The 25,403-nt window shown below is 38.9% G+C and overlaps 1 protein-coding gene across 1 annotated transcript; it reads right to left on the bottom strand.

Annotated features, from left to right (window-relative positions):
• Window positions 1-3,855: 3,855 nt before the first annotated feature.
• LOC132342842 (occludin/ELL domain-containing protein 1-like) lies at window positions 3,856-20,885 on the bottom strand. The gene is made up of 2 exons (XM_059877502.1): window positions 20,825-20,885; window positions 3,856-4,507 (listed from the first exon to the last, which is right to left on the bottom strand). Exons 1-2 carry the CDS (start codon window positions 20,883-20,885, stop codon window positions 4,155-4,157), a joined length of 414 nt encoding a protein of 137 aa, XP_059733485.1. The 3' UTR covers window positions 3,856-4,154.
• Between the last annotated feature and the right edge of the window lie 4,518 nt (window positions 20,886-25,403).

Raw genomic sequence — 25,403 nt, 5'->3', positions numbered from 1 at the left:
TGTCATTCACATTATGCCTACCATCCCCACACACGATCCATCCCTCTCCATGAGTGAGAAGTTGCTTCAGCTTATTTTCAATTACTTTTCTTAAATGTGCTACTCTAGAGCCAAACCTAGAATTTGTTACTAGTGAAAACTATACCACCTATGAAATTATAGTTTTAAAACCCACCTGACTATGACTAACTTTTCTAGTTCATTGACTCAGTTAGTTCCACTGATGAATTTCTTCTCCCATTCATGTCCCTGACCTTACCACTTTTATATACCACCCATTAGTCTCTCCTTGGATTTACTTTCCTCTTAAAATAGCCTTGATTTTGCGTTATATCATACCTACTTTTGCAAATTCTTTTAATTCCTTGACTCTCTCTCCTTCCATTTTAACTGTACTAAACATATATCATTGTATACTTCTATACTCACATAAACATAATTGAACTTCCCTGAAGAAAATTATAGAATAACTATGTCTAATTTTATTTTTCTAAGTCACATTTGCTGAGCTGACTTAGATTTATATAAAATATGTAATTACATAAAGTAAAATTCAGGAGTATTATTCTATGATTTTAACAAGCACATATGTATGTGGGCAACTACCCCAGAATCGAGATATGGAAAATTCCCTGTTGTTCCTTTGTTGTCAATCATCTTCTTTCACCACCATCTCTTGGCAAGCAACTGAGAGAGAGAGTATACCAACTGGCAATAGTCTGTGTGTGTATATATATATATACACACACACACACACACATATATATCTGACCCATGAACTGCAGAAAACAGCCCAGGAAGCCAGACCCTTGTGGCTGCAAGTCCAGAACAGCCAAGACTCATCAATAATTACTAGACTCCCCAATTTTTGCCTTTTCATTCAATTTAGGGCTGAGCAGAGAAAGTCACACTTGTTCCTGTAATGAATCACATAGAATTCCAACTAGTAGTTAGCCTTCCTCTGGCTCCTGAATGCCAAAACCTCCAATCAAGGCATACCTGAATCCACCTCTTCCCACTGCACATATGTCCAACTTCTCCTCCTGTAATGCGGGAGACCGGAGTTCCATCCCTGGATTGGGAAGATCCCCTGGAGGAGGAAATGGCAACCAACTCCAGCATTCTTCCCTAGAGAATTCCATGGACAGAGGAGCCTGGCGGGCTATGGTCCATGGGACCATAGAGTTGGACACGATTGAGTAGCTAACACGCACATGCATATGTCCTCAGTTTGTCTGACTTTTTGTGACCCCATGGACTGTAGCCCACCAGGGTACTTACCCTAGAGAAATAGAAAATTAGTTCCCATAAAATTTTGAACACATATGTTCATGTCAGTTTAATTCACAGTGGCTGAAAAAGGAAAACAAGCTAAATGTCGTTTATCTGTGATAACTCTGTATGATGTATTCAGCTCAGTTCAGTTACTCAGTCATGTCCGACTCTTTGCCACCCCATGAATCACAGCACGCCAACCTCCCTGTCCATCACCAACACCCGGAGTTCACTCAAACTCATGTCCATCAAGTCGGTGATGCCATCCAGCCATCTCATCCTCTGTCTTCCCCTTCTCCTCCTGCCCCCAATCCCTCCCAGCATCAGAGTCTTTTCCAATGAGTCAACTCTTCACATGAGGTGGCCAAAGTATTGGAGTTTCAGCTTCAGCATCAGTCCTTCCAATGAACACCCAGGACTGATCTCCTTTAGGATGGACTTGTTGGATCTCCCTGCAGTCCAACTTATGATGTATTACTACTCAGCAATAAAAGAAACAACAATTAGTACAGCTATTGATGTGATATCTTGTATAAATCTCAAAGACATCATATTGGATTAAGGGGAATGAGAGGAGAGGCCAATCTTGATGAGTTACATACAATATGGTTCCACTTTGTAATAATTCAAAGGTATCTGCTGTGAAAGATTAGTAGTAAACTAGTGATATCTGAGTAAGTCAGTATATCATAGTATTGTACTACTGTCAATCTCCTGGTTTTGATTATAAGTGATGATTTTGTATATTTTCATTAATGGAGGCTAGATGGTTAGAATTTTCCGTACTTTCTATGTCTTCAACTCATTACTTATGTCTTCAATTATATAAAAATCAAAAGTTTTTTAAAAATATTATTGTATTGTTTAGATATTTATCATTCTCAATTTGTCCCCTATTTATAGTGTCAGGCAGTTCAGTCACTCAGTCGTGTCTGACTCTTTGGGACCCCATGGATGCAGCATGCCAGGCCTCCCTGTCCATCACTAACTCTCGGAGTTTATTCAAATTCATGTCCATTGAGTTGGTGATGCCATCCAACCATCTCATCCTCTTCCATCACCTTCTCCTCCCACCTTCAATCATTTCTAGCATCAGCATTTTTAAAATGAGTCAGCTTTTCACATCAGGTGGCCAGAGTACTAGAGTTTCAGGTTCAGCATCAGTCCTTCCAATGAATATTCAAAGCTGATTTCCTTTAAGATGGACTGGTTGGATATCCTTGCAGTCCAAGGGACTCTCAAGAGTCTTCTCCACCACCACAGTTCAAAAGCATCCATTCTTTGGCGCTCAGCTTTCTTTATAGTCCAACTTGCACATCCATAAATGACCACTGGAAAAACCATAGCCTTGATGACATGGACCTTTGTTGGCAAAGTAATCTCTCTGCTTTTTAATGTGCTGTCTAGGTTGGTCATGACTTTTCTTCCAAGAAGAAAGCGTCTTTTGGTTTCATGGATGCAGTCACCATCTGCAGTGATTTTGGATACCCAAAAAATAAAGTCTCTCACTGTTTCCACTGTTTCCCTATCTATTTTCCATGAAGTGGTGAGACCAGTGCCACAATTTTAGTTTTCTGCAATTTGAGCTTTAAGCCAACTTTTTCACACTCCTCTTTCACTTTCATCAAGAGGCCTTTAGTTCTTCTTCACTTTCTGCCATAAGGGTGGTGTCATCTGCATATCTGAGGTTATTCATATTTCTCTCATCAATCTTGATTCCAGCTTGTGATTCATCCATCCCAGTGTTTCTCTTTATGTACTCTGCATATAAGTTAAATAAGCAGGGTGACAATATACAGCCTTGACATAATCCTTTCCCTATTTGGAATCAATCTGTTGTCCCATGTCCAGTTCTAACTATTGCTTCCTGACATGCATACAAATTCTGAAGAAGCAGGTTAGGTGGTCTGATATTCCCATCTCTTTCATAATTTTCCACAGTTTGTTGTGATCCACACAGTCAAATAATTTGAAAAAGTCAATAAAGCAAAAATAGATGTTTCTCTGGAACTCTCTTGCTTTTTTGATAATCCAGCAGATGTTGGCAATTTTACTCTGGTTCCTCTGCCTTTTCTGAATCCAGTTTAAACATCTGGAAGTTTGTGATTCATGTATTGTTGAAGGCTGGCTTGGAGAATTTTGAGCATTACTTTACTAGCATGTGAGATGGGTGCAATTGTGTGGTAGTTTGAGCATTCTTTGGCATTGCCTTTCTTTTGGATTGGAATGCAAATTGACCTTTTCCAGTCCTGTGGCCACTGCTGAGTTTTCCAAATTTGCTGGCATATTGAGAGCAGCACTTTCACAGCACCACCTTTTAGGATTTGAAATAACTCAACTGGAATTCCATCACCTCCACTAGCTTTGTTCGCAGTGATGCTTCCTAAGGCCCACTTGACTTCACATTCCAGGATGTCTGGCTCTAGGTAAGTGATCACACCATCGTGATTATCCGGGTTGTGAAGATGTTTTTCGTACAGTTCTTCTGTGAGGTCTTGCCACCTCTTCTTAATATCTTCTGCTTCTGTTAAGTCCATACCATTTCTGTCCTTTATTGAGCCCATCTTTGTTTGTTTTTTTGTGTTTTTTTTTTTTTTTTTTTACTTAATAAATGTTTATTCCACTGGAATGGAGAGCAGGACCCACTTCCAGGGGATGGACTGGGATGTAGGGTCTCCATGGAAGTCCTGCAGGAGGTTCTGGGAAGCCTTGCTGGAAGAGGGGCCATCAGATCTAGGCCTCAAAGGCAAAGGCATTTAAAATCAGGCATGGCTACCCCAGGCTGGGCAACAGTAACAGCAAAGATCAGGAGGGAAGAAGAGAAGGAAGGGCAGCGTAGGGCCCCCCACTTCGTTGGTTCCCTCTATTCGCCAGGACACTCAGAAGTACACAGAGCCCTCGCTCTCTCCTTGGTCGTCAAATTTCTGGATCTGTGTCTTGAGGTGCCTTAGTTTGCCCTTCAGGTAATGGCAGCGAGCCTGCTTGTCCAAGAAGCTGGGGTCCATCTGCTTCTTCTCAAATTCCCTCCAGACACGGGCAGCAACATGGGCCTCCTTCTGGCTTCGGGGTCTGGGCAGTGAGTTCAGCAGGGCCTCCAGCTGCTGGAGCTTTGCCTGTGCAGAGCCCACCTCCTGCTGGAGCTCCAAGAACTCTGGGTACTGGTCCTGAAACACCGCAGCATAGCGGCTCCGATCCTTTGCAGTGCTCACTGGTGGGTACTTAAGCTCATAGTCTTTGCATGAAAGATTCCCTTGGTATCTTTAATTTCCTTGAAGAGATCACTAGTCTTTCCCATTCTATTGCCTTTCTCTATTTTTTGCACTAATCATTGAGGAAGGCTTTCTTATCTCTCCTTGCTATCCTTTGGAACTCTGCATTCAAATGGGTATATTTTTCTTTTTCTCCTTTGCCTCTTGCTTCTTTTCTTTTCTCAGCTATTTGTAAGGCCTCCCCAGACAGCCATTTTGCTTTTTTGCATTTCTTTTTCTTCAGGATGATCTTGATCCCTGTCTCCTGTACATGTCATGAACCTCTGTCCATAGTTCATCAGGCACATTGTCTATCAGATCTAGTCCCTTAAATCTGTTTCTCACTTCCACTGTATAATCAGAAAGGATTTGATTTATGTCATACCTGAATGGACTTAGTGCGGGCGGCTGCAACTGGTGCACTTAGAGTGACCGAGAGGAGCTACCCCCCGTCCGAGGTCAGGGGCAGAAGCCAGGAGGACCCCATGCCTGAGGGGTGGTGGCCAAGAGGAGTTAACCCACGTCCGAGTTCAGGGGCAGCAGCTGAGAGTGCCAGGCTGTGACAGCACAGGAACGGCAGAGAGGAGCTACCCCAGTCCGAGGTCAGGGGCGGTGGCCGGAAGGAGCTACCCCACGTCCAAGGTCAGGGGCGGCAGCCGAGAGGATCTACCCCGCGTCCAAGGTCAGGGGTGGAGAAAGGGAGGAGCTACCCCATGCCCAAGGCCAGGGGCGGCGACCGGAAGGAGCTACACCACGCCCGAGGCCATGGGTGGAGGCCAGGAGGAACTATCCCAGGGCCGAGGCCAGGAGCAGCCGCAGAGAGGAGCAACCTCAAGTCCTAGGAGTGGGGGCTGTACGGGCACCGGAGGGCCTAGAGGAGCTATTCCACATTCAAGGTCAGGAGGGGCGGTGGTGAGGAGATATCCCTCGTCCAAAGTAAGGAGTAGTAGCTGTGCTTTGCTGGAGCAGCTGTGAAGAGATACCCCATGTGCAAGGTAAGAGAAACCCAAATAAGAAGGTGGGTGTTGCAAGAGGGCATCACAGGGCAGACACACTGAAACCATACTCACAGAAAACTAGTCAAGCTAATCACACTAGGACCACAGGCTTGTCTAACTCAATGAAACTAAGTCATGCCCATGTGGCCACCCAAGACAGGTGGGTCATGATGGAGAGATCTGACAGAATGTGGTCAACTGCAGAAGGGAATGGCAAACCACTTTAGTATTCTTGCCTTGAGAATCCCATGAATAGTATGAAAAGGCAAAATGATAGGATACTGAAAGAGGAACTACTCAGGTCAGTAAGTGCCCAATATGCTACTGGAGATCAGTGGAGAAATAACTCCAGAAAGAATGAAGGGATGGAGCCAAAACAAAAACAATACCCAGCTGTGGATTTGACTGGTGATAGACACAAGGTCCGATGCTGTAAAGAGCAATATTGAATAGGAACCTGGAATGTCAGGTCCATGAATCAAAGCAAATTGGAAGTGGTCAAATAGGAGATGGCAAGAGTGAACGTCAACATTCTAGGAATCAGCGAACTAAATTGGACTGAAATGGGTGAATTTAACTCAGACGACCATTATATCTACTACTGCGAACAGGAATCCCTCAGAAGAAATGGAGTAGCCATCATGGTCAACAAAAGAGTCCATAATGTAGTATTTGGATGCAATCTCAAAAATGACAGAATGATCTCTGTTCATTTCAAAGGCAAACCATTCAATATCACAGTAATCCAAGTCTATGCCCCAACCAGTAACACTGAAGAAGCTGAAGTTGAACGGTTCTATGAAGACCTACAATACCTTTTAGAACTAACACCCAAAAAAGATGTCCTTTTCATTATAGGGGACTGGAATGCAAAACTAGGAAGTCAAGAAACACCTAGAGTAACAGGCAAATTTGGCCTTGGAATATGAAATGAAGCAGGGCAAAAACTAATAGAGTTTTGCCAAGAAAACTCACTGGTCATAGCAAACACTCTCTTCCAACAACACAAGAGAAGACTCTACAAATGGAGATCACCAGATGGTCAACACCAAAATCAGATTGATTATATTCTTTGCAGCCAAAGATGGAGAAGCTCTATACAGTCAACAAAAACAAGACTCGGAGCTGACTGTGGCTCAGACAATGAACTCCTTATTGGCAAATTCAGACTGAAATTGAAGAAAGTAGGGAAAACCAGTAAACCATTCAGGTATGACCTAAATCAAATCCCTTATGATTAAACAGCGGAAGTGAGAAATAGATTTAAGGACCTAAACCTGATAGATAGAGTGCCTGATGATCTATGGACGGAGGTTTGTGACATTGTACAGGAGACAGGGATCAAGACCATCCACATGGAAAAGGAAGGCAAAAAAGCAAAATGGCTGTCTGGGGAGGCCTTACAAATAGCTGTGAAAAGAAGAGAAGCAAAAAGCAAAGGAGAAAAGGAAAGATATAAGCATCTGAATGCAGAGTTCCAAAGAATAGCAAGAAGACATAAGAAAGTCTTCCTCAGTGATCAATGCAAAGAAATAGAGGAAAACAACAGAATGGGAAAGCCTAGAGAATTCTTCAAGAAAATTAGAGCTACCAAGGGAACATTTCATGCAAAGATGAGCTCAATAAAGGACACATGGTATGGACCTAACAGAAGCAGAAGATATTAAGAAGAGATGGCAAGAATACACAGAAGAACTGTACAAAAAAGACCTTCACGACCCAGATAATCAAGATGGTGTGATTACTCTCCTAGAGCCCGACATCTTGGAATGTGAAGTCAAGTGGGCCTTAGAAAGCATTACTACGAACAAAGCTAGTGGAGGTGATGGAATTCCAGGTGAGCTATTTCAAATCCTGAAAGATGACGCTGTAAAAGTGCTGTACTCAATATGCCAACAAATTTGGAAAACTCAGCAGTGTCCACAGGACTGGAAAAGGTCAGTTTTCATTCCAATCCCAAAGAAAGGCAATGCCAAAGAATGCTCAAACTACCGCACAATTGCACTCATCTCACACGCGAGTAAGGTAATGCTCAAAATTCTCCAAGCCAGGCTTCAGCAATACGTGAACTGTGAACTTGAGGATGTTCAAGATGGTTTTAGGAAAGGCAGAGGAACCAGAGATCAAATTGCCAACATCCATTAGATCATGGAAAAAGCAAAAGAGTTCCAGAAAAACATATATTTCTGCTTTATTGACTATGCCAAAGCCTTTGACTGTGTGGTTCACAATAAACTGTGGAAAATTCTGAAAGAGATGGGAATACCAGACCACCTGACCTGCCTCTTGAGAAATCTGTATGCAGGTCAGGAAGCAATAGTTAGAACTGGACATGGAACAACAGAATGGTTCCAAATAGGAAAAGGAGTACGTCAAGGCTGTATATTGTCACCCTGCTTATTTAACTTATATGCAGAGTACATCATGAGAAACGCTGGACTGGAAGAAACACAAGCTGGAATCAAGATTGCCGGGAGAAATATCAATAACTTCAGATATGCAGATGACATCACGCTAATGGCAGAAAGTGAAGAGGAACTAAAAAGCCTCTTGATCAAAGTGAAAGTAGAGAATGAAAAAGTTGGCCTAAAGCTCAACATTCAGAAAACGAAGATCATGGCATCTGGTCCCATCACTTCATGGGAAATAGATGGGGAAACAGTGGAAACAGTGTCAGACTTTATTTTTGGGGGCTCCAAAATCAATGCAGATGGTGACTGCAGCCATGAAATTAATAGAAGCTTACTCCTTGGAAGAAAAGTTGTAACCAACCTAGATAGCATATTGAAAGGCAGAGACATTACTTTGCCAACTAAGGTCCATCTAGTCAAGGCTATGGTTTTTCCTGTGGTCATGTATGGATGTGAGAGTTGGACTGTGAAGAAGGCTGAGCACCGAAGAATTGATGCTTTTGAACTGTGGTATTGGAGAAGACTCTTGAGAGTCCCTTGGATTGCAAGGAGATCCAACCAGTCCATTGTGAAGGAGATCGGCCCTAGGATTTCTTTGGAGGGAATGATGCTAAAGCTGAAACTCCAGTACTTGGCCACCTCATGAGACGAGTTGACTCATTGGAAAAGACTCTGATGCTGGGAGGGATTGGGGACAGGAGGAGAAGGGGACGACAGAGGATGAGATGGATGGATGGCATCACGGACTCAATGGACATGAGTCTGAGTGTACTCCGGGAGTTGGTGATGGACAGGGAGGGCTGGCGTGCTGCGATTCATGGGGTCACAAAGAGTCGGACATGACTGAGTGACTGAACTGAACCTAATGGTCTAGTGGTTTCCCCTACTTTCTTCAATTTCAGTCTGAATTTGGCATTACAGAGTTCATGATTTGAGCCACAGTTAGCTCTTGGTCTTGTTTTTGCTGACTGTATAGAGCTTCTCCATCTTTGGCTGCAAAGAATATAATCAATCTGATTGGTGTTGACCATCTGGTGATGTCTATGTGTAGTGTCTTCTCTTGCATTGTTGGAAGAAGGTGTTTGCTATGCCCAATATTTTCTCTTGGCAGAAGTCTATTAGCCTTTGCCCTGCTTCATTCTGTACTCCAAGGCCAAATTTGCTTGTTACTCCAGGTATCTCTTGACTTCCTCCTTTTGCATTCCAGTCCCCTATGATGAAAAAGACTTTTATTTTGGATGTTCGTTGTAGACGGTCTTGTAGGTCCTCATAGAACTGTTCAAGTTAGTTCATCTCTTCAGCATTACTGATTGGGGCATACACTTATATTACAGTGATATTGAACAGTTTGCTTTGGAAACAGAGATCTTTCTGCAATTTTTGTGATTGCACCCAAGTACTGCATTCCAGAGTCTTTTGTTGACTATAATGTCTACTCCATTTCTCCTATGGAATCTTGCCCACAGTAGTGGATATAATGGTCATCTGATTTAAATTCACTGATTCCAGTTCATTTTAGTTCAATTATTCCTAAAATGTTGACGTTTACTCTTGCCGTCTCCTGTTTGACCACTTCCAATTTGCCTTGATTCATGGACCTCACATTCCAGGTTCCTATGCAATATTGCTCTTTACAGCATAGGACCTTACTTCCATCACCATCACATCACCAACTGGGTGTTGCTTTTGCTTTGGCCCCATCTCTTCATTCTTTCTGGAGTTATTTCTCCACTGATCTCCAGTAGCATGTTAGGCACCTACCGACCTGGAGAGTTCATCTTTCAGTGTCCTATCTTTTTTCCTTTTCATACTGTGCATGTGTTCTCAGGGCAAGTATACTGAAGTGGTTTGCCATTCCCTTCTCCAGTGGTGAGCGGCGGCTCTGCAGCTCTGGAGCTGCCAAGAAGAAATACCCCATGTGCAAGGTCAGGAGCAGTGGCTGTGCTTTGCTGGAGCAGCCAATAAGAGATATCCTACATCCAAGGTCAGAGAAACCCCAGTAAGACCCCATTCCCAACAGAGATGCTCAGAGGGCTCAAACAAAGCTTTTATGCACCAGGACCCAAGGACCCCACAGAGACTGAGACAGAACTGTGTTTGAGCATCTCCTGTGGAGGTATAGGTCAGCAGTGGGTTACCACAGGGAAAGAGGCTCTGGATGCAGAAGGCTTGGGTATGGCATAAGCCCCCACTGTAGAGCTGCCAGAACTTACACAGGACTGGGAAATAGACTCTTGGAAGGCACAAACAGAACCTTGTGCACCAGGACCCAGGTGAAAGGAGCAGTGACCCCACAAGAGACTGACCCAGACTTGCCCTTCAGTGTCCAGGAGTCTCCGGTGGAGGTGTGGGACGGTGGTGGCCTGCTGCAGGGTTGGGGGCACTGAGTGTAGCAGTATGTGCATGGGATCTTTTGAAGGAGGTCACCATTATCTTCATTACTTCCACCATAGTTTGGCCTCAGGTAAATAGCAGGGAGGGAATACAGCTCCACCCATCAACAGAAAATTGGATTAAAGATTTACTGAGCATGGCCCCATCCATCAGAACAAGACCCATTTTCCCCCTCAGTCAGTCTCTCCCATCAGGAAGCTTCCATAAGCCTCTTATCCTTCTCCATCGGAGGGCCAACTGACTGAAAACCATAACCACAGAAAACTAACCAATCTAACCACATGGACCACAGCATTGTCTAATTCAATGAAACTGTGAGCCATGCCATGTAGGGCCACCCAAGACGGGTCACGGTGGAAAGTTCTGACCCAGCCGTCTTGGGTGGCCCCACATGGCATGGCTCATAGTTTCATTGAGTTAGACAAGTTATCTAAGAAAGGATTCATAAATGTTTGCTTTCTTAAGTTTCTCCATGCTTGAAAAGGTCTTTCACCTTACTTTATATCAGATAGCAAATTTGGCTAAGCATAATATTTTGTTCTTGTTTAGTCACCAAGTCATGTCTTACTCTTTTGTAGTTCACCAGTCTCCTCTGTCCATAGGACTTCCCAGGCAAGAATTCTGGAGGGGATTGTCATTTCCTTCTCCAGGGGATCTTCCTGACCCAAGGATTGAACCCTTGTCTCCAGCATTGGCAGGCAGATTCTTTATCACTGAGCCACCAGGGAAGCCCTAGGTTATAGTATATTTGCCATAGAGAACAATTAATATTTAGTTGTCTTCTATTATTGAGCATGGCCTCGGAAAGATCTGAGAATGAGATGGGATGGATTTTCCCCCTTAGAACCATTTATTTTTCTTCACCAAGATTTTAAAAATTAATGTTATTAAATGTAGTACTGCTTCTTTTATTTTGTATTCTAACTGTCAGAATACCAAATTTCCTTTTACTTTATTGCCTGTATCTTTAAGGTTTCTCCAATTATTTTAGTTTCTCTGGTATCTTTGTTTATCAAAAATCCGTTTTCTGTAATAATTGCTTCTATTCTGTAACTCGTTGTTTTTAATTTATTTATTAATTCCAAAATGGAATGATTTCGGTCCTCAATATGTTTCAACATGTTTGAAAGCTCTCATGGAGTCTCATTTTGAGTGCCTCCTTAACTGGATTCTTGTTCTTTTAATTTAGCGTGAAAGAACTCAGTGAAATGTGTTTTTGTGTGTTTAGTTATATTTCCAACTTGTGTGGAATCGTTCTTGGTTTCATTTTAGTCAGTGATCTTTTCATAGAACTAAGACATCTATTGCTGTCTTTGGTAGACAAGGTCCAGGCCTTTCTCTAAGCTGCTGCTCAGCTGTGGGAGCACTGTTACCAGAGAGTTTCCACTTGTCAGTGGCTTCAGGATCTGACTCAGCTACAGAGAGCTGTCTCATTAGAGAACACACTCTCTGCATGGAGGCCACCATCAGTAGCTGAGAGGAGTAGGAGAGTAAATGGATGGCTATTTGTGTACCATATGGGGGACAGGTCTAATGGACAAAATGTACTTCAGATACCCACACTGAAGGGATTATTTGCGAGATGCATCAGGGTTCAATTTCTCTGTTTTCCCGGTCCTAATTCCTCTTCCTTCCTTTCATATCTTACACCTCAAAAACCATCTTGGCATTTGCTTCCATGTACTCAACTTGTGACAGTAATTTTGGTTCATTTTTTAAATTTATCTCCACTAGTTTACTAACATAATTATATAATTTTATTAATTCAGTATTTATTGCTTACATAATATCAGTCATGAAAATAAACATTAAGCTATGTAAGATGGTAAATTCGTTTTTTTTTTAGCTGCATCAGGTGTGTGTTATCTTCATTTTACCTGCTTAATTTCCTATGTGCTAACCACTAATTCAGTCCAGACACTAAAGTATAATTATCCATCTCCATTTTAAACATGTTCAAATAAAAGAAATAATTATGATTTTTCTAAAATATGATCTATACTTTTGTCTGGGTAATAATTTGAGTATAAAATTTTAGGTTGGAAACTGCATATTTCAGAACTTAGAAAGAATTTCTTCTTTTCTTCTAACCCCTGTAGGGACAGCTGAGAAATGAATTCCATTCAGATCTATAATCCTGTACATATTCCAATTTGTTTTTTCTTTCAGGAAGATTTAAGCATCTTTCTATTTTTTGAAGAAATTTCACAATAATGTACTTTTGTATGAATGGGCCTTTTTAACTTATTATGTAGGGCATGCAGTAGAAGCTTTCACTTTTTAAACAATTAGCTCATTAATGCTTTCCTTCTTCTAGTATTCCTTTTGTAAACTCCTTTTATTTATCTCCATGACCCATCTTTAATTCCTTTGTTTCTTCTACTTTTAGATGTTTTATAACCTTGTGTTTTCTGAGAATTTTTCCCAAATTTACCGTTTGATCTGCTAAAGTACTTTTTATTTCTACTGTCATGTTTTAGATTTCCAAGAGTATTGTTATATCTGAGTGTTATTTTTATAGTACTATAAATCTATGATACATTGCCTTCTATCTCCTAAGAGATATTGATTATAGTTGCTTTGAGGTTTTTCTCCTGATCTTGGCCTTATTTTTATTGTCTCTGAAATAATTTTTATTTCATTGTTATAATTTCTATATTTCATAAATGCTTTCCTTAATTGTGTTTTGATCCTATTTTTTTCAATTGAAATAGAGTGAACATACAATATTACATAAGTTTCAGTGCACAACATAGTGGTTTGACATTTAAATACATTACAAAATCATCACCCCAATAGGTCTAGTAACCATCTGTACCAATACAAAGTCATTACCATATTACAGACATATTTCTTATGCTATATATTTTATCTCTGTGATTTATTTATTTTGTAGCTGGAATTTTAAACCTCTCAATACACTTCATTCCAGTGAAGGATCCCCAGGCCGGGGAGCCCAATGTGAGGCTTGGACTTCTAGCTTCTTGGGGGAGGACCTCTGCAATTGTTGTCCTTTCCAGGTGGTGCTAGTGGTAAAGCACCTGCTTGCCAATGCAGGAGGTATAAGAGATGTGGGTTTGACCTCTGGGTCAGGAAGATCCCCTGGAGGAGGGCATGACAACCCACTGCAGTATTCTTGCCTGGTAAATCCCATGGACAGAGGAGCCTGGGAGGTTACAGTCCATAGGGTCACAAAGAGTTGGACTCAACTAAGACAATCTAGCATGCACACAGCCTATCTGCAATTGTGGTATCCCTTCAGTTTGTAGGTTGTCACCTTGAGGATGTGGGTCCTTACGAGACTGCCTCTCTGCTTTTCTGCCTATCTTGTGTGGTTCCTTCTTTATATATTTAGTTATGGAAAATCTTTCCTGCTAGTCTTCAGGTTGCTCTCATGGACAGTTGGTCTGTAAGTACTTGTAATTTTGATGTGCTTTTGGAAGGAGGAGCATTCAGGGTCTTCCAACCCTGCCATCTTGACCCTGCTCCTTGATTACTGTATTTTTATCTCAATCTCATTTTTGCATTTGTAATTAAGAAGAAGGAACTAAGAAGCTATTTGAAATTTTTCAGTTCTTGGATGGAGTTTACTGAGGGCTAGGCTTCAAAGCAAATTGATAAGATGGTGAACCATAATTTTCACTGAGTAATGACTAATTTCCCACACAGAGAAACTATAAACACTTGCATAGTGAGAGGGATGAGGATGTATCTCCATGCCAGCCTTATGGGATCTATCAAGATGCAGGGTAGTCTTACTGGTGAATATGTAAACTTTAGTATCCTGAACCTGTGCTTATAATGGCATCTCAAGCATTCTCAGGGATACAAACCTCTTCTAGTTTCTATTAGGGGGTCAGTAGTCTTCTGTTGTGAGATTTGGGATGAAATTTATTCACTTAATACTTTAAAAAAATTCTGATTATATGTCAAACATTTTTATAGGGAACTGAGAAATAATAATGAGAATAACAGACAAGACACCCACCCTAAAGGTGCTTACATTCTAGAGATTAAGAGTTTCAAAATTTTTCAATCAATTTTGAGCTATTCTTCATATTTTGGGCCCTACTGTAAACCCCCACCTCTGGATATTTCTTTCCAAGTCATGAGTCTTTTTGGAGATTCCACACTGTAAATCCATTTGCTTTTCATCAGCTTCTCTTCCTGCAGGCTTAAATATCAGCATTCTCTTATCAGCTAAGACAGGCATCATTCTTCATTTAATGTCATCTTCATGATTCTGCTGAAAATCTTGCTGAAAATACATGCTTCTGTTGTTTGATTTTTAAATTAAAATGTCTTAAAATATTATTTGAACTAGCAATGTATATACAGTCATGATTTTGACATATATATTGGATTGTTCAAAAGGTTCATTCAGATTTTTCCATACTATCTTACAAAAAAACTAGAATGAAACTTTTGGCCAACCCAATATCTAGTGAATGCTTATTTTAGCATAATTTAAACAACGTATGTAGTTTCAGTGTTTACATGGATGACATATTTTTCTGCAATTGAGTGATGATTTTTTCAAAGGGCTGATTATAAATTTTCTAGGTCTTCAATGTTGATAATTTTAAAAAGCAAGTTTTAACTTCAGTTTATGATTGTATTAGTAGAATTTCTCAGTAGAGAGATAAGTACTAAGCGGGAAAAATTAGAATTAGTTTTCAAAAGAAGAGGGTGGAGGCAATCTTACACTGTGATCTCATTTAGAATACAATTACAGAATTCATTCTTAGATTGATGATACCAGTTGCAACATTAATAACTTCACAATCAGCTAATGTAGATTTTTCTGTACATGATTTTTTTTTTCTAAAATGCATTTTCACTGTAATGTATTATTCAGAATGGACAATTTTAACTTCATGAAAAGAACAGTGACATCTGCCCTCTCAGAACTACAGTAAACCATCTTAGCTAAAGGAAAATATTTTTTTACTACTATCAGCAGATGCTTAAATTAGTAACATAGCAAATGGATAGTTATTATCATAATGGATTCTTTTCTTTTGGCATTAATTTATAAACAATAATTTTTAAATACAACTATATTATGATCAATTTCTAAGATTAACTAAATTATAAAGAAAAATCTTATGCTATAAGTATTATATTAGGCAATTGTTCAAACATTTCTTCCCTTCCCCCTCATTTCTAGAGAATGCAACAGTATCCCACACTGCAATATTAATATTTCCACCTTTAACTATTTACTAGACAGGAAGCACAAGTAACAATAGCAATATGAAAGGAGAAGGTAGAAGCAAACATGTATCGACATGTAGAAATGAGTGAACAGATTTGTAATTCATCAAGATGTATTCACTATCTCCTTTTGTACAAGATGGGCTTCCCTGGTGGTTGAGATGGTATAGAATCCACCTGCAATGTAGGAGATCTGGGTTCAATCCCTGGGTTGGGGATCCCCTGGAGGAGGACATGGCAACACACTGTAGTATTCCTGCCTGGAGAATCCCCATGGACAGAGGTGTCTGGCAGGCTACAGTCCATGGGGTTGCAAAGAGTTGGATATGACTGAGCGACTGACTAAGTACTTGTCCAAGATATTCCCAGACTACCTATCTAAACTGCAAGTTAACAACTTTCCATGAGTAGAATTTTATAGTACTTTTATAATACTTACATAATACTTTTATAATATCCATTGGTATAGTATATAATATATACTTTTATAATATATAATATTTATATAATGCTTTATAATACTTATAAAACTTTCCATGAGTTTTATACATGCTGTATAACATTTTTCTAGCTCTTTCATACAAATGAATTGGAAATCTAAGAGCTTTTTCCTAGGTTAAGTGGCAGACTTTTTTGGTAAATTTGTTAATTGAAAGGATTTTGCTAAATTCCAACAAACTAAGAAAGAAGATACATTACAGACATCAAGGAATTCACAGCTGATGTTAGAAACAGACATGAAAATAAATACAAGAAATATATTTAGGTGCTAGTATAAAAATAAGACACAAGGAAGAAATGCATTCTAACAGAGCTAGAAATTTTTAAAATAATAAGATGTTGAGGGTTAGGTCAAGTTTCTTAAAAGAAGCACAAATCCAACTTCCAGGACTAGTCATCATGTTCAAAATCTTGAATTTCTCTTAGTGCTTAGAGTTAATTTCTGAACTATTTCTTTTCACACATGTTCTATGTATCTCCGCTTCAAGTTAGGTACCAAAGAACCTAATAAACCCAACATACTTGAAGATTTTGAGTTTATATTCAGTTTCTGAAACTCAAGGGAGAGAGAACAGCCTCTATTCAGTCAGGATTCAAATCATCATTCCCTAAATTCAATTACTCTTCGCTACATCTCCCAAAAACAAAGTTAAATGATTTAATAATATGAGATGTATATAGCATAAAAATGATCATTATCAAATTGTTTTACATATCTATTTTGAAATCTCAATAGAATGTTCAGGAGACTATAATTTATTTTATAAACATTAAGAAGATTTAGTTTTTAATTATTCCAAACTGTTTTTCAGTTTATATGGAATGCTTCAATAGATGATAAAATTGAAAGAAATATTCTTAGGGGATGTAGCTAAACTATAATATTAAACCTTATTTTCTCACCTTCAGTTCAGTTCACTCGTTCAGTTGTGTCCGACTCTTTGCGACCCCATGAACTGCAGCCAGCCAGGCCTCCCTGTCCATCACCAACTCCCGGAGTACACTCAGACTCACGTCCATCGAGTCAGTGATGCCATCCAGCCATCTCATCCTCTGTCGTCCCCTTCTCCTCCTGCCCCCAATCCCTCCCAGCATCAGAGTCTTTTCCAATGAGTCAACTCGTCTCATGAGGTGGCCAAAGTACTGGAGTTTCAGCTTCAGCATCATTCCTTCCAAAGAAATCCCAGGGCTGATCTCCTTCACAATGGACTGGTTGGATCTCCTTGCAGTCCAAGGGACTCTCAAGAGTCTTCTCCAACACCACAGTTCAAAAGTATCAATTCTTCAGCATTCAGCTTTCTTAACTGTCCAACTCTCACATCCATACATGACCACAGGAAAAACCATAGCCTTGACCAGGTGGACCTTTGTTGGCAAATAATGTCTCTGCTTTTCAATATGCTATCTAGGTTGGTCATAACTTTCCTTGCAAGGAGTAAGCGTCTTTTAATTTCATGGCTGCAGTCACCATCTGCAGTGATTTTGGAGCCCAAAAAAATAAAGTCTGACACTGTTTCCACTGTTTCCCCATCTATTTCCCATGAAGTGATGGGACCAGATGCCATGATCTTCGTTTTCTGAATACTGAGCTTTAAGCCAACTTTTTCACTCTCCTCTTTGACTTTCATCAAGAGGCTTTTTAGTTCCTCTTCACTTTCTGCCATAGGGTGGTGTCATCTTAATATCTGAGGCTATTGATATTTCTCCCGGCAATCTGGATTCCAGCTTGTGTTCCCTCCAGCCCAGCGTTTCTCATGATGTACTCTGCATATAAGTTAAATAAGTAGGGTGACAATATACAGCCTTGACATACTCCTTTTCCTATTTTGAAACAGTCTGTTGTTCCATGTCCAGTTCTAACTGTTGCTTCCTGACCTGCATACAGATTTTTCAAGAGGCAGGTCAGGTGGTCTGGTACTCCCATCTCTTTCAAAATTATCCACAGTTTATTGTGATCCAAACAACTTGGAAATATTGTTTGTACTATTTCTTCATGCAAAATTTATGAAATTATTGGATTCATATAAGTGACAAATATATTTTTTAAATATACATAATTTTAAGTATACTTAATAACATGACAGAATTATCAAGTATGATGTTTTAAAGTATAAAATGTTTCTCCTTTACTTTAAGTGAAGTCATAGAAAATATGAAGTGCAGATAGAGCCAAAGTTTATTTCATATTGAAATAACTAATGAACCAAAAATAATTTTAAATATTATTGTGAGGGGGGGAAATGAAAGCACATTTAAGAGAAGTGAGAGCTAAAGATGAGGATGGAAAAACTAAGGTGATATATCTTCTATTAAATAGAGTAAAACCAAAAAATATGTCTTTTTGCAAGTGTATCTATAGTTTATATACATCATTTACACTAGGAGTTAGCTCTCTGGCTTATTCATGTATAAAATAGATCCTAAGTGATTAAATCAACTGGGCACATGGACAAATGGATTAGAAAAATGCAGGTAATATTTTATAGTTTCAGTTGGAAATCTCAAGAAGCAATTATTTTTTCCCAGTAAGTAAATTTGAACATATAGGAAGAAGCCCAGAGCTAGAGACATGTGCTATGTAGTTTAAATAACATCTTTAAGATAATAAATTATTTGCCCCTCAGTGTTTCTCCAAAAATACACATACAATCTTCTAGGAATAGTTCAAAGGCTAAGATGAAGCTATGTAGTTGGAAGTTAAAATATTGCTTGTTTCAATTTTTCACCTCTAACCTAAAAAAATAAGTTTTACATGACAATTAGTGTTTGCCACAAGTATATTAGAAGAGAAAGCCACTTATATTTTTCCAAACTGACAAAAAGATGCAAATCTTCAGATTCATAAAACTTAACAAAACCATTCATAACTAGATATATTACAGTTGTCCCCCCTTATCATCTGGGGATATGTTCTCAAAGTCTGACTGGATGCCTAAGATAATGTTTTTCCTATACATATATATCTATGATGAATTTTAATTTAAAAATTAGGCGTAGTACTATAAGGAAAGCTGAGCACCGAAGAATTGATGTTTTTGAACTATGATGTTGGAGAAGACTCTTGAGAGTTCTTTGGACTGCAAGGAGATCCAATCAGTCCATCCTAAAGGAAATCAGTCCTGAATATTCATTGGAAGGACTGTTGCTGAAGCTGAAACTCCAATACTTTGGCCACCTGATAAGAAGAACTGACTCATTTGAAAAGACCCTGATGCTAGGAGAGATTGAAAACAGGAGGAGAAGGGAATGACAGAGGATCAGATGGTTGGATGGCATCACCAACTAGATGAACATGAGTTTAAGTAAGCCCTGGGAGTTGGTGATGGACAGGGAAGCCTGGCGTGAAGCAGTCCTTGGGGTCGCAAAGAGTCAGACATGACTGAACTGAACTGAACTGAAGAGATTAATAGCAGCAATAATAAAATATAACAATGATAACAATATATTTTGATAAAAGTTATGTGAATGTGGTCTCTCTCAAAATAACTTGCACAAATTTAATGCCTTTTCCATATTGACTAAGAACTTACCATGCATAGTGGCCATAACTTTATAATCTGAGATTTGATAGCAAAAGTAGATTAGTTTTTTTAATCTTTTTTATAATTTCATGGATAGAAGATCTGTTTTTTACTGTAGACCTTAGCAACCTCAGCCTACAATTGTTTTCTTTCCTTATTAAGTTGAGAACTTTCACATTTTCACTTAAAGGAAGCACTTTACAGCTTGTCTTTGGGGTATCCAAATTGCCAGAATTACTACTCTTGTGCTTTGGGGCAAAATTATTAAGCAAATTAAATCTTACCTGAGCACAAGCTCTGTAATGAGACAGTTCACTTGATAATCTCCATGGCTACTTTGTGACTAATGGGTGGGGTAGATAACAGATGACTTACATCCTAGGTGGAATGGAGCAGAATGGTGGCGAAATTTTATCATGCTATTCAGAACACCACACAATGTAAAATTATAAATTGTTTATTTCTAGAATATCTTATTTAATATTTTCAGATGGAGGTTGGCCACAGATAACTGAAAATCCTAATAAAGGAGGACTGTGTGGTTCATGTGTGTGTACCAAGTTGCTTCAGTTGCATCTGACTCTTTGCAAAGCTATGGGCTATTCCCTGCCAAGTTCCTCTGTCCATGGAATTCTCCAGGCATGAATACGGGAGTGGGTTGCCAGGCCCTCCTCCAGGGAATCTTCCCGACCCCAAGGATCAAACCAGCACCTCTTGGGTCTCCTGCATTGGCAGGTGAGTTCTTTACCACTAGCAGCCACCAACCAGAAAAATTTTAAAAAGGTGTGTTTTTAACTAGAGCCAAAGAGGGCTTCCCTATTGGCTCAGAGGGTAAAAAATCTGCCTGCAGTGCAGGGGGCACAACAGATCTGGGTTCAATTCCTGGGTTGGGAAGATCTCCTGGAGAAGTGAATGGCTACCCACTCCAGTATTCTTGCCTAGAGAATTCCATGGACAGAGGAGCCTGGTTCATGAGGTTGCCAAGAGTTGGACATGAATGAGCAACTGAGCATGCATGCATGCCTCCATGATGTCTACAGTTTATTTTGAAATGGCCCCATCAAAACAATAAGAGTATGTATATGCATAGATGATATACACACAGACACATATATAGCAAATTTGACAAATGTTAATAATAGTTGAATCTAGGTGGTGGATAGATAGTGCTTATTTTCCTATTTCTTCAACTTTTTTGAATTCTAGAAATTTTCAATAACAAAAAATTTGGGGAACACCCTGCATGAAATGTAACTCACCTTTTGAATCCTTTTGTGGAACAGCTGAGGAGGCATTACTTTTTCTTCCTCTTCTTTTCATCTTTCACAAGAAAGATTGTACTACATATTGGGTATAGCTTATTACATAAAACATTTGCTAGATAATTATTTTCTGTGACATCAAAGTGTCATGATAAATAATGACTACCAAGTAGTTTTCAATCTCCAGATAAGTTTTGTAGAATTAATTCTTCAAAGTCAAACTGCTTTACTAAGTTTAAAGTTTTCTTAGTATTTTAAATTTCAGTTCTAAGAAGTTTCAGGCATCTTTTCCCATCTTCTTCCTTTACAGTACACTTGAAAGACTTATCAACTATTGATTTTCATTCTCTTTCAAATATAGCCATCAGGCTTCTGAAGTTGAATATATACATATTTTACCCAACTTCAGGATTTAGATGCAACAATAGTGCCTTTGCTCAATTATATATTATAAGATTTATTCATACACAGTTTAACTTTATAAATGATAAAATACAAAAAAAGACTTTTAGCACTGATGATTTGTGATAATGGATTATCATTTTCATTTCTCTTTCTCATAAATTTTATATTGAAAATATTTATTTGCAGATTACATATATCAATTTCAATGACTCCTAATAAAAATGTTCTTATAAAATTGTTTTTATGGAATTCTTCATCCTTCTAGATGAGAGATAGATAAAAATTTATTCAAACATAAATTTCCATCTGATTGGATCTATCATGCATCAATTCATCAAACTCAAAATTATGTTTTCAATATGAAATGAATGCTTTTTACTGAATATGCCCCATGTTATCAAGATTCCTTTTATTTTATAACTTTACAGATGACATGATTAGGTTCAAATAAAGTTATTTGGATTTCAGCTCTCAATTTAAAAAAGTAAAACTCTCCAGCAAAAGGGTGAGTTGCTTCATGAAATAAATGAAAGTTCCTACACCAAAAGTATTCAGAGGCCAAATAAGCTTATGCAGTAGGTTTTGTAAAAAAAAAAAAAAAATCTTCATTGAATATGTGGCACCTTTCAGAGTAAGTATCATGACATATATATTCTTCCCTACTGCTATCTGTACCCCCTACCCGCTACTCCTCTTCACCGCCACCACCTTGGCAAAAACCCACAATAACTTTCTATTACATAATACAACAAATTAGTTCAGTAAGTGAACAAAACTAGTATTTGGTTGGAAGCCAGGAGTTCTGTTTCTAGTACTGACTCACTGTATGCTTTTTATAAAGTTGATCACTATTAATTGAGAAAAGAAAGGATCCCAAAGGTCACTTATATCTTATTGTCTAACAATGTCTTGAAAGCCTGATCTCTTCCAATACTGGGCTCAGCCCAATATAAAAAGCTTTGAACAAAACAGATATGTCCTTTACCCTCACTAGGATTAAAATACATTGGGAAAAAGGAAATTAATCAGATGAAGCATGCAAAAATGTATGTGATTTAAACTTCAAACTGAAATAAAGCATATGGAGTAGAATTAAAAGATATATAGAAATAATTTTTATCATGTGTACAGTGACTGTTTCTGAAGAAGTGAATTTTAAGATGTAAGAATGAGAAGAAATCAATCAAGCTAAGATGAGATGGATGATGCCAAGCAGAGAAAACTGCATGTTTAAAGGAGCTGAGATAAAAATCAACCTGATTTTTCCAAATAACAGAAAGAAGTGTGAGAAGACTAGTAACATTGGTAATATCAGAGACAATGGCAGGACAAAGTTACTCAGGACATTATAGACCTCAGTAAGGATTAAGGATTTTATTCTAAGAGGATGAGAGCCCACTGAAGGCCTTACATTAATAATGTAAGGATTGATATGTTTATATACATATATATACACATATGTATACGTATATATTTTATTTCTCCTGCTCTGCATAGAGAATGGATAGGAGAATTGGCAAGATATAAAATGGGGAGATTAATTGGGAGGCTAAGGTAGTGACCACAGAAGAAATTATTCTGCCTTGGACTGAAGTCTTAGCAGTAGCAAAGGAGAGAAATGGAAAGATATAGTTTAGAAGTTTCATTAAAAGGATTATTAGAATAAGTATTTTGTTGGTGTGAAGGCAAGGTATGTTTCAAGAATGACTTCCAAGTCTCTGAGCCAGGATTCTTCCTACTAACTGGGGAAAAGATTGAAAAGTTCAGTTTTAGGGAAGTTAAATTTGAAATATCTGCATATCTCGCCAAGATCTGTAATTAAAGTTTAACACCTCAGTTTAAATTAAAAGATGCTTGCCCCTTGGAAGAAAAGTAGTGACTAACCTAGCGAAGTTGCTCAGTCGTGTCTGACTCTTTGTGACCCCTTGAACTGTAGCCTACCAGGCTCCTCCATCTATGAAATTTTCCAGGCAAGAGTACTGGAGTGGGTTGCCATTTCCTTCTCCAGAGGATCTTCTCAACCCAAGGATCGAACCCGGGTCTCCCAAATTGCAGGCAGATGCTTTACCATCTGAGCCACCAGGGAAGCCAGAAGTGACAAACCTAGACAGCATATTAAAAAGCAGAGATGTTACTTTGCCTACAAAGGTCTGCCTAGTCAAAGCTATGATTTTTCCAGTAGTCATGTATGGATGTAAGAGTTGAACAATAAAAGGCTGAGTGCTAAATAATTGATGCTTTTGAAATGTGGTGTTGGAGAAGACTCTTGAGAATCCCTTGGACTGCAAGGAGATCAAACCAGTCAATCCTAAAGGAAATGATTCATGAATATTCATTGGAAGGACCAATGCTGAAGCTGAAACTCCAGTACTTTGGTCACCTGATGTGAAGAGCTGATGCATTTAAAAAGACCCTGATGCTGGGAAAGATTGAAGGCAGGAGGAGAAGGAGGAGAGGATGAGATGGTTGGATGGCCTCATCAACTCAAGGGACATGAGTTTGAAGCAACTCTAAGAGATGGTGAGAGACAGGGAAGCCTGGTGTGCTGCAGTCCATGGGTTGCAAACAGTTGGACATGACAGAGTGACTGAACAACAACCTCTTCTTAGCTTTCAATAATCATATCTTACTTCACATATATAAGCTTACTTCCTTTTAGTCTTCATACATACTCTCAAATCATTCTTTTAACTGTTCTTCATAAATGTCAGGCATATATACTCCTCTTAGTGTTTTTACTTCTCTGTCATACTGATTTGAAATACTCCATATACTCCTCTTCCTCATCCAGTTCCTCACACGAATATTTGATAAGGTGTTAAACATTGTGAACTGTGTGCTCAGTTTTGTCTGACACTTTTGCAACTCCGTGGACTGTAGCCTGCCAGGCTCCACACAACCTTGGATATCTTCAGGCAAGAATACTGGAGTGAATCACCATTTCCTTCTCCAGGGGATCTTCCTGACCCAGGGATCAAACCCACATCTCCTGCATCTCCTACATGGCAGGCAGATTCTTTACCACTGAGCCACCAGGGAAGCAAATGTTAAACATTCCTTGACTCAAAAAGATGTATGTTTTCAGACTGCTGCACATTGAGGGTTCAACTTTACTAATGCTTTCCAGCAATCAAATACTGCTTTGTATATTTTGAGATAGCTACCTCTTACGTTACTAGGGTGATACTTGTGTACTTCCGGTTGGCACTTCACTAGAGAGCAGATGACTTGCGGTGAGCATTGTTTTAATGGCCACTCTCCAGACTTTCCTAATTGGTTTCTATTTGATCGTCAGCATAGCTCAGAGGTGACACTAATTCACAGATAGCCTACTTCTAGCTAGAAGCCGCTTTCCTGTGGAATCATTTTGTGCAATAATTTGCCAAGGGTTAAACACCCGAAGACTCTTCACAAATGCTTTTGATGATAAATGGACCTAAATTTTGTTTCAGGCAATGCCAAATGTGTGGCCATTTTCACAGTAAGCTTTTCATTCAGCATTAGAAATAATGTTCAAATGGGAATTTTCTCATTTTGCAGTAGTTTTCAAAAGGCCACGTTAAGCTCCTGGGAATAAACCTCTGTTGATAAGATTGTATATATTTATCATAATTTTTCAAGCAATGCAATGAATTGAAGACTGGACAAACTTTACAGTTACAGGCCTATAATGAAGTTGGTTTGAGTTATTCTACACGTATATTAAAGGGAAGGAGAAATTTTTCTAATGAATACCTATGAATTACATCATTTGCTTAGTATCTGATATTCATTAGAAGAAATTACTTGAAATTTTCTTTTCAGGTACTTTCCACATTGACCTCTATAGAAGACAGCATCTGTTTATTGAGAAATGAATATCAGTAAATCTTTCTGTTATTATGGTAATGTCAGCTCAAGTTAATTCCCTGCTGAGATGGAAAAATATGATTCAGACAATGAAAAACACATGTTTTGGAGAGACAGTTTGCCGTCAAGCTACATCAACAATTTAAATGATTAAAATGTTTCTATAAACACCCTTTTCCTTGTCAGTATAGATGAAACATGCTTGCTCCCCATTGTTTTATTTATTTTCTTATGAAAAGCTGTTAATGGTATGAAGAAAACTTATTTTACAGTGTTATAATTAAAACCATATATTGTTACCTATTGTCTTATATACAGGAGC

The sequence above is a fragment of the Bos taurus genome, chromosome 2, assembly GCF_002263795.3.
Source record: "Bos taurus isolate L1 Dominette 01449 registration number 42190680 breed Hereford chromosome 2, ARS-UCD2.0, whole genome shotgun sequence".
Taxonomy (NCBI): domain Eukaryota; kingdom Metazoa; phylum Chordata; class Mammalia; order Artiodactyla; family Bovidae; genus Bos; species Bos taurus.
Note: the sequence above shows the minus strand (reverse complement) of the source record. Positions and strands in the feature narration are given on the sequence as shown.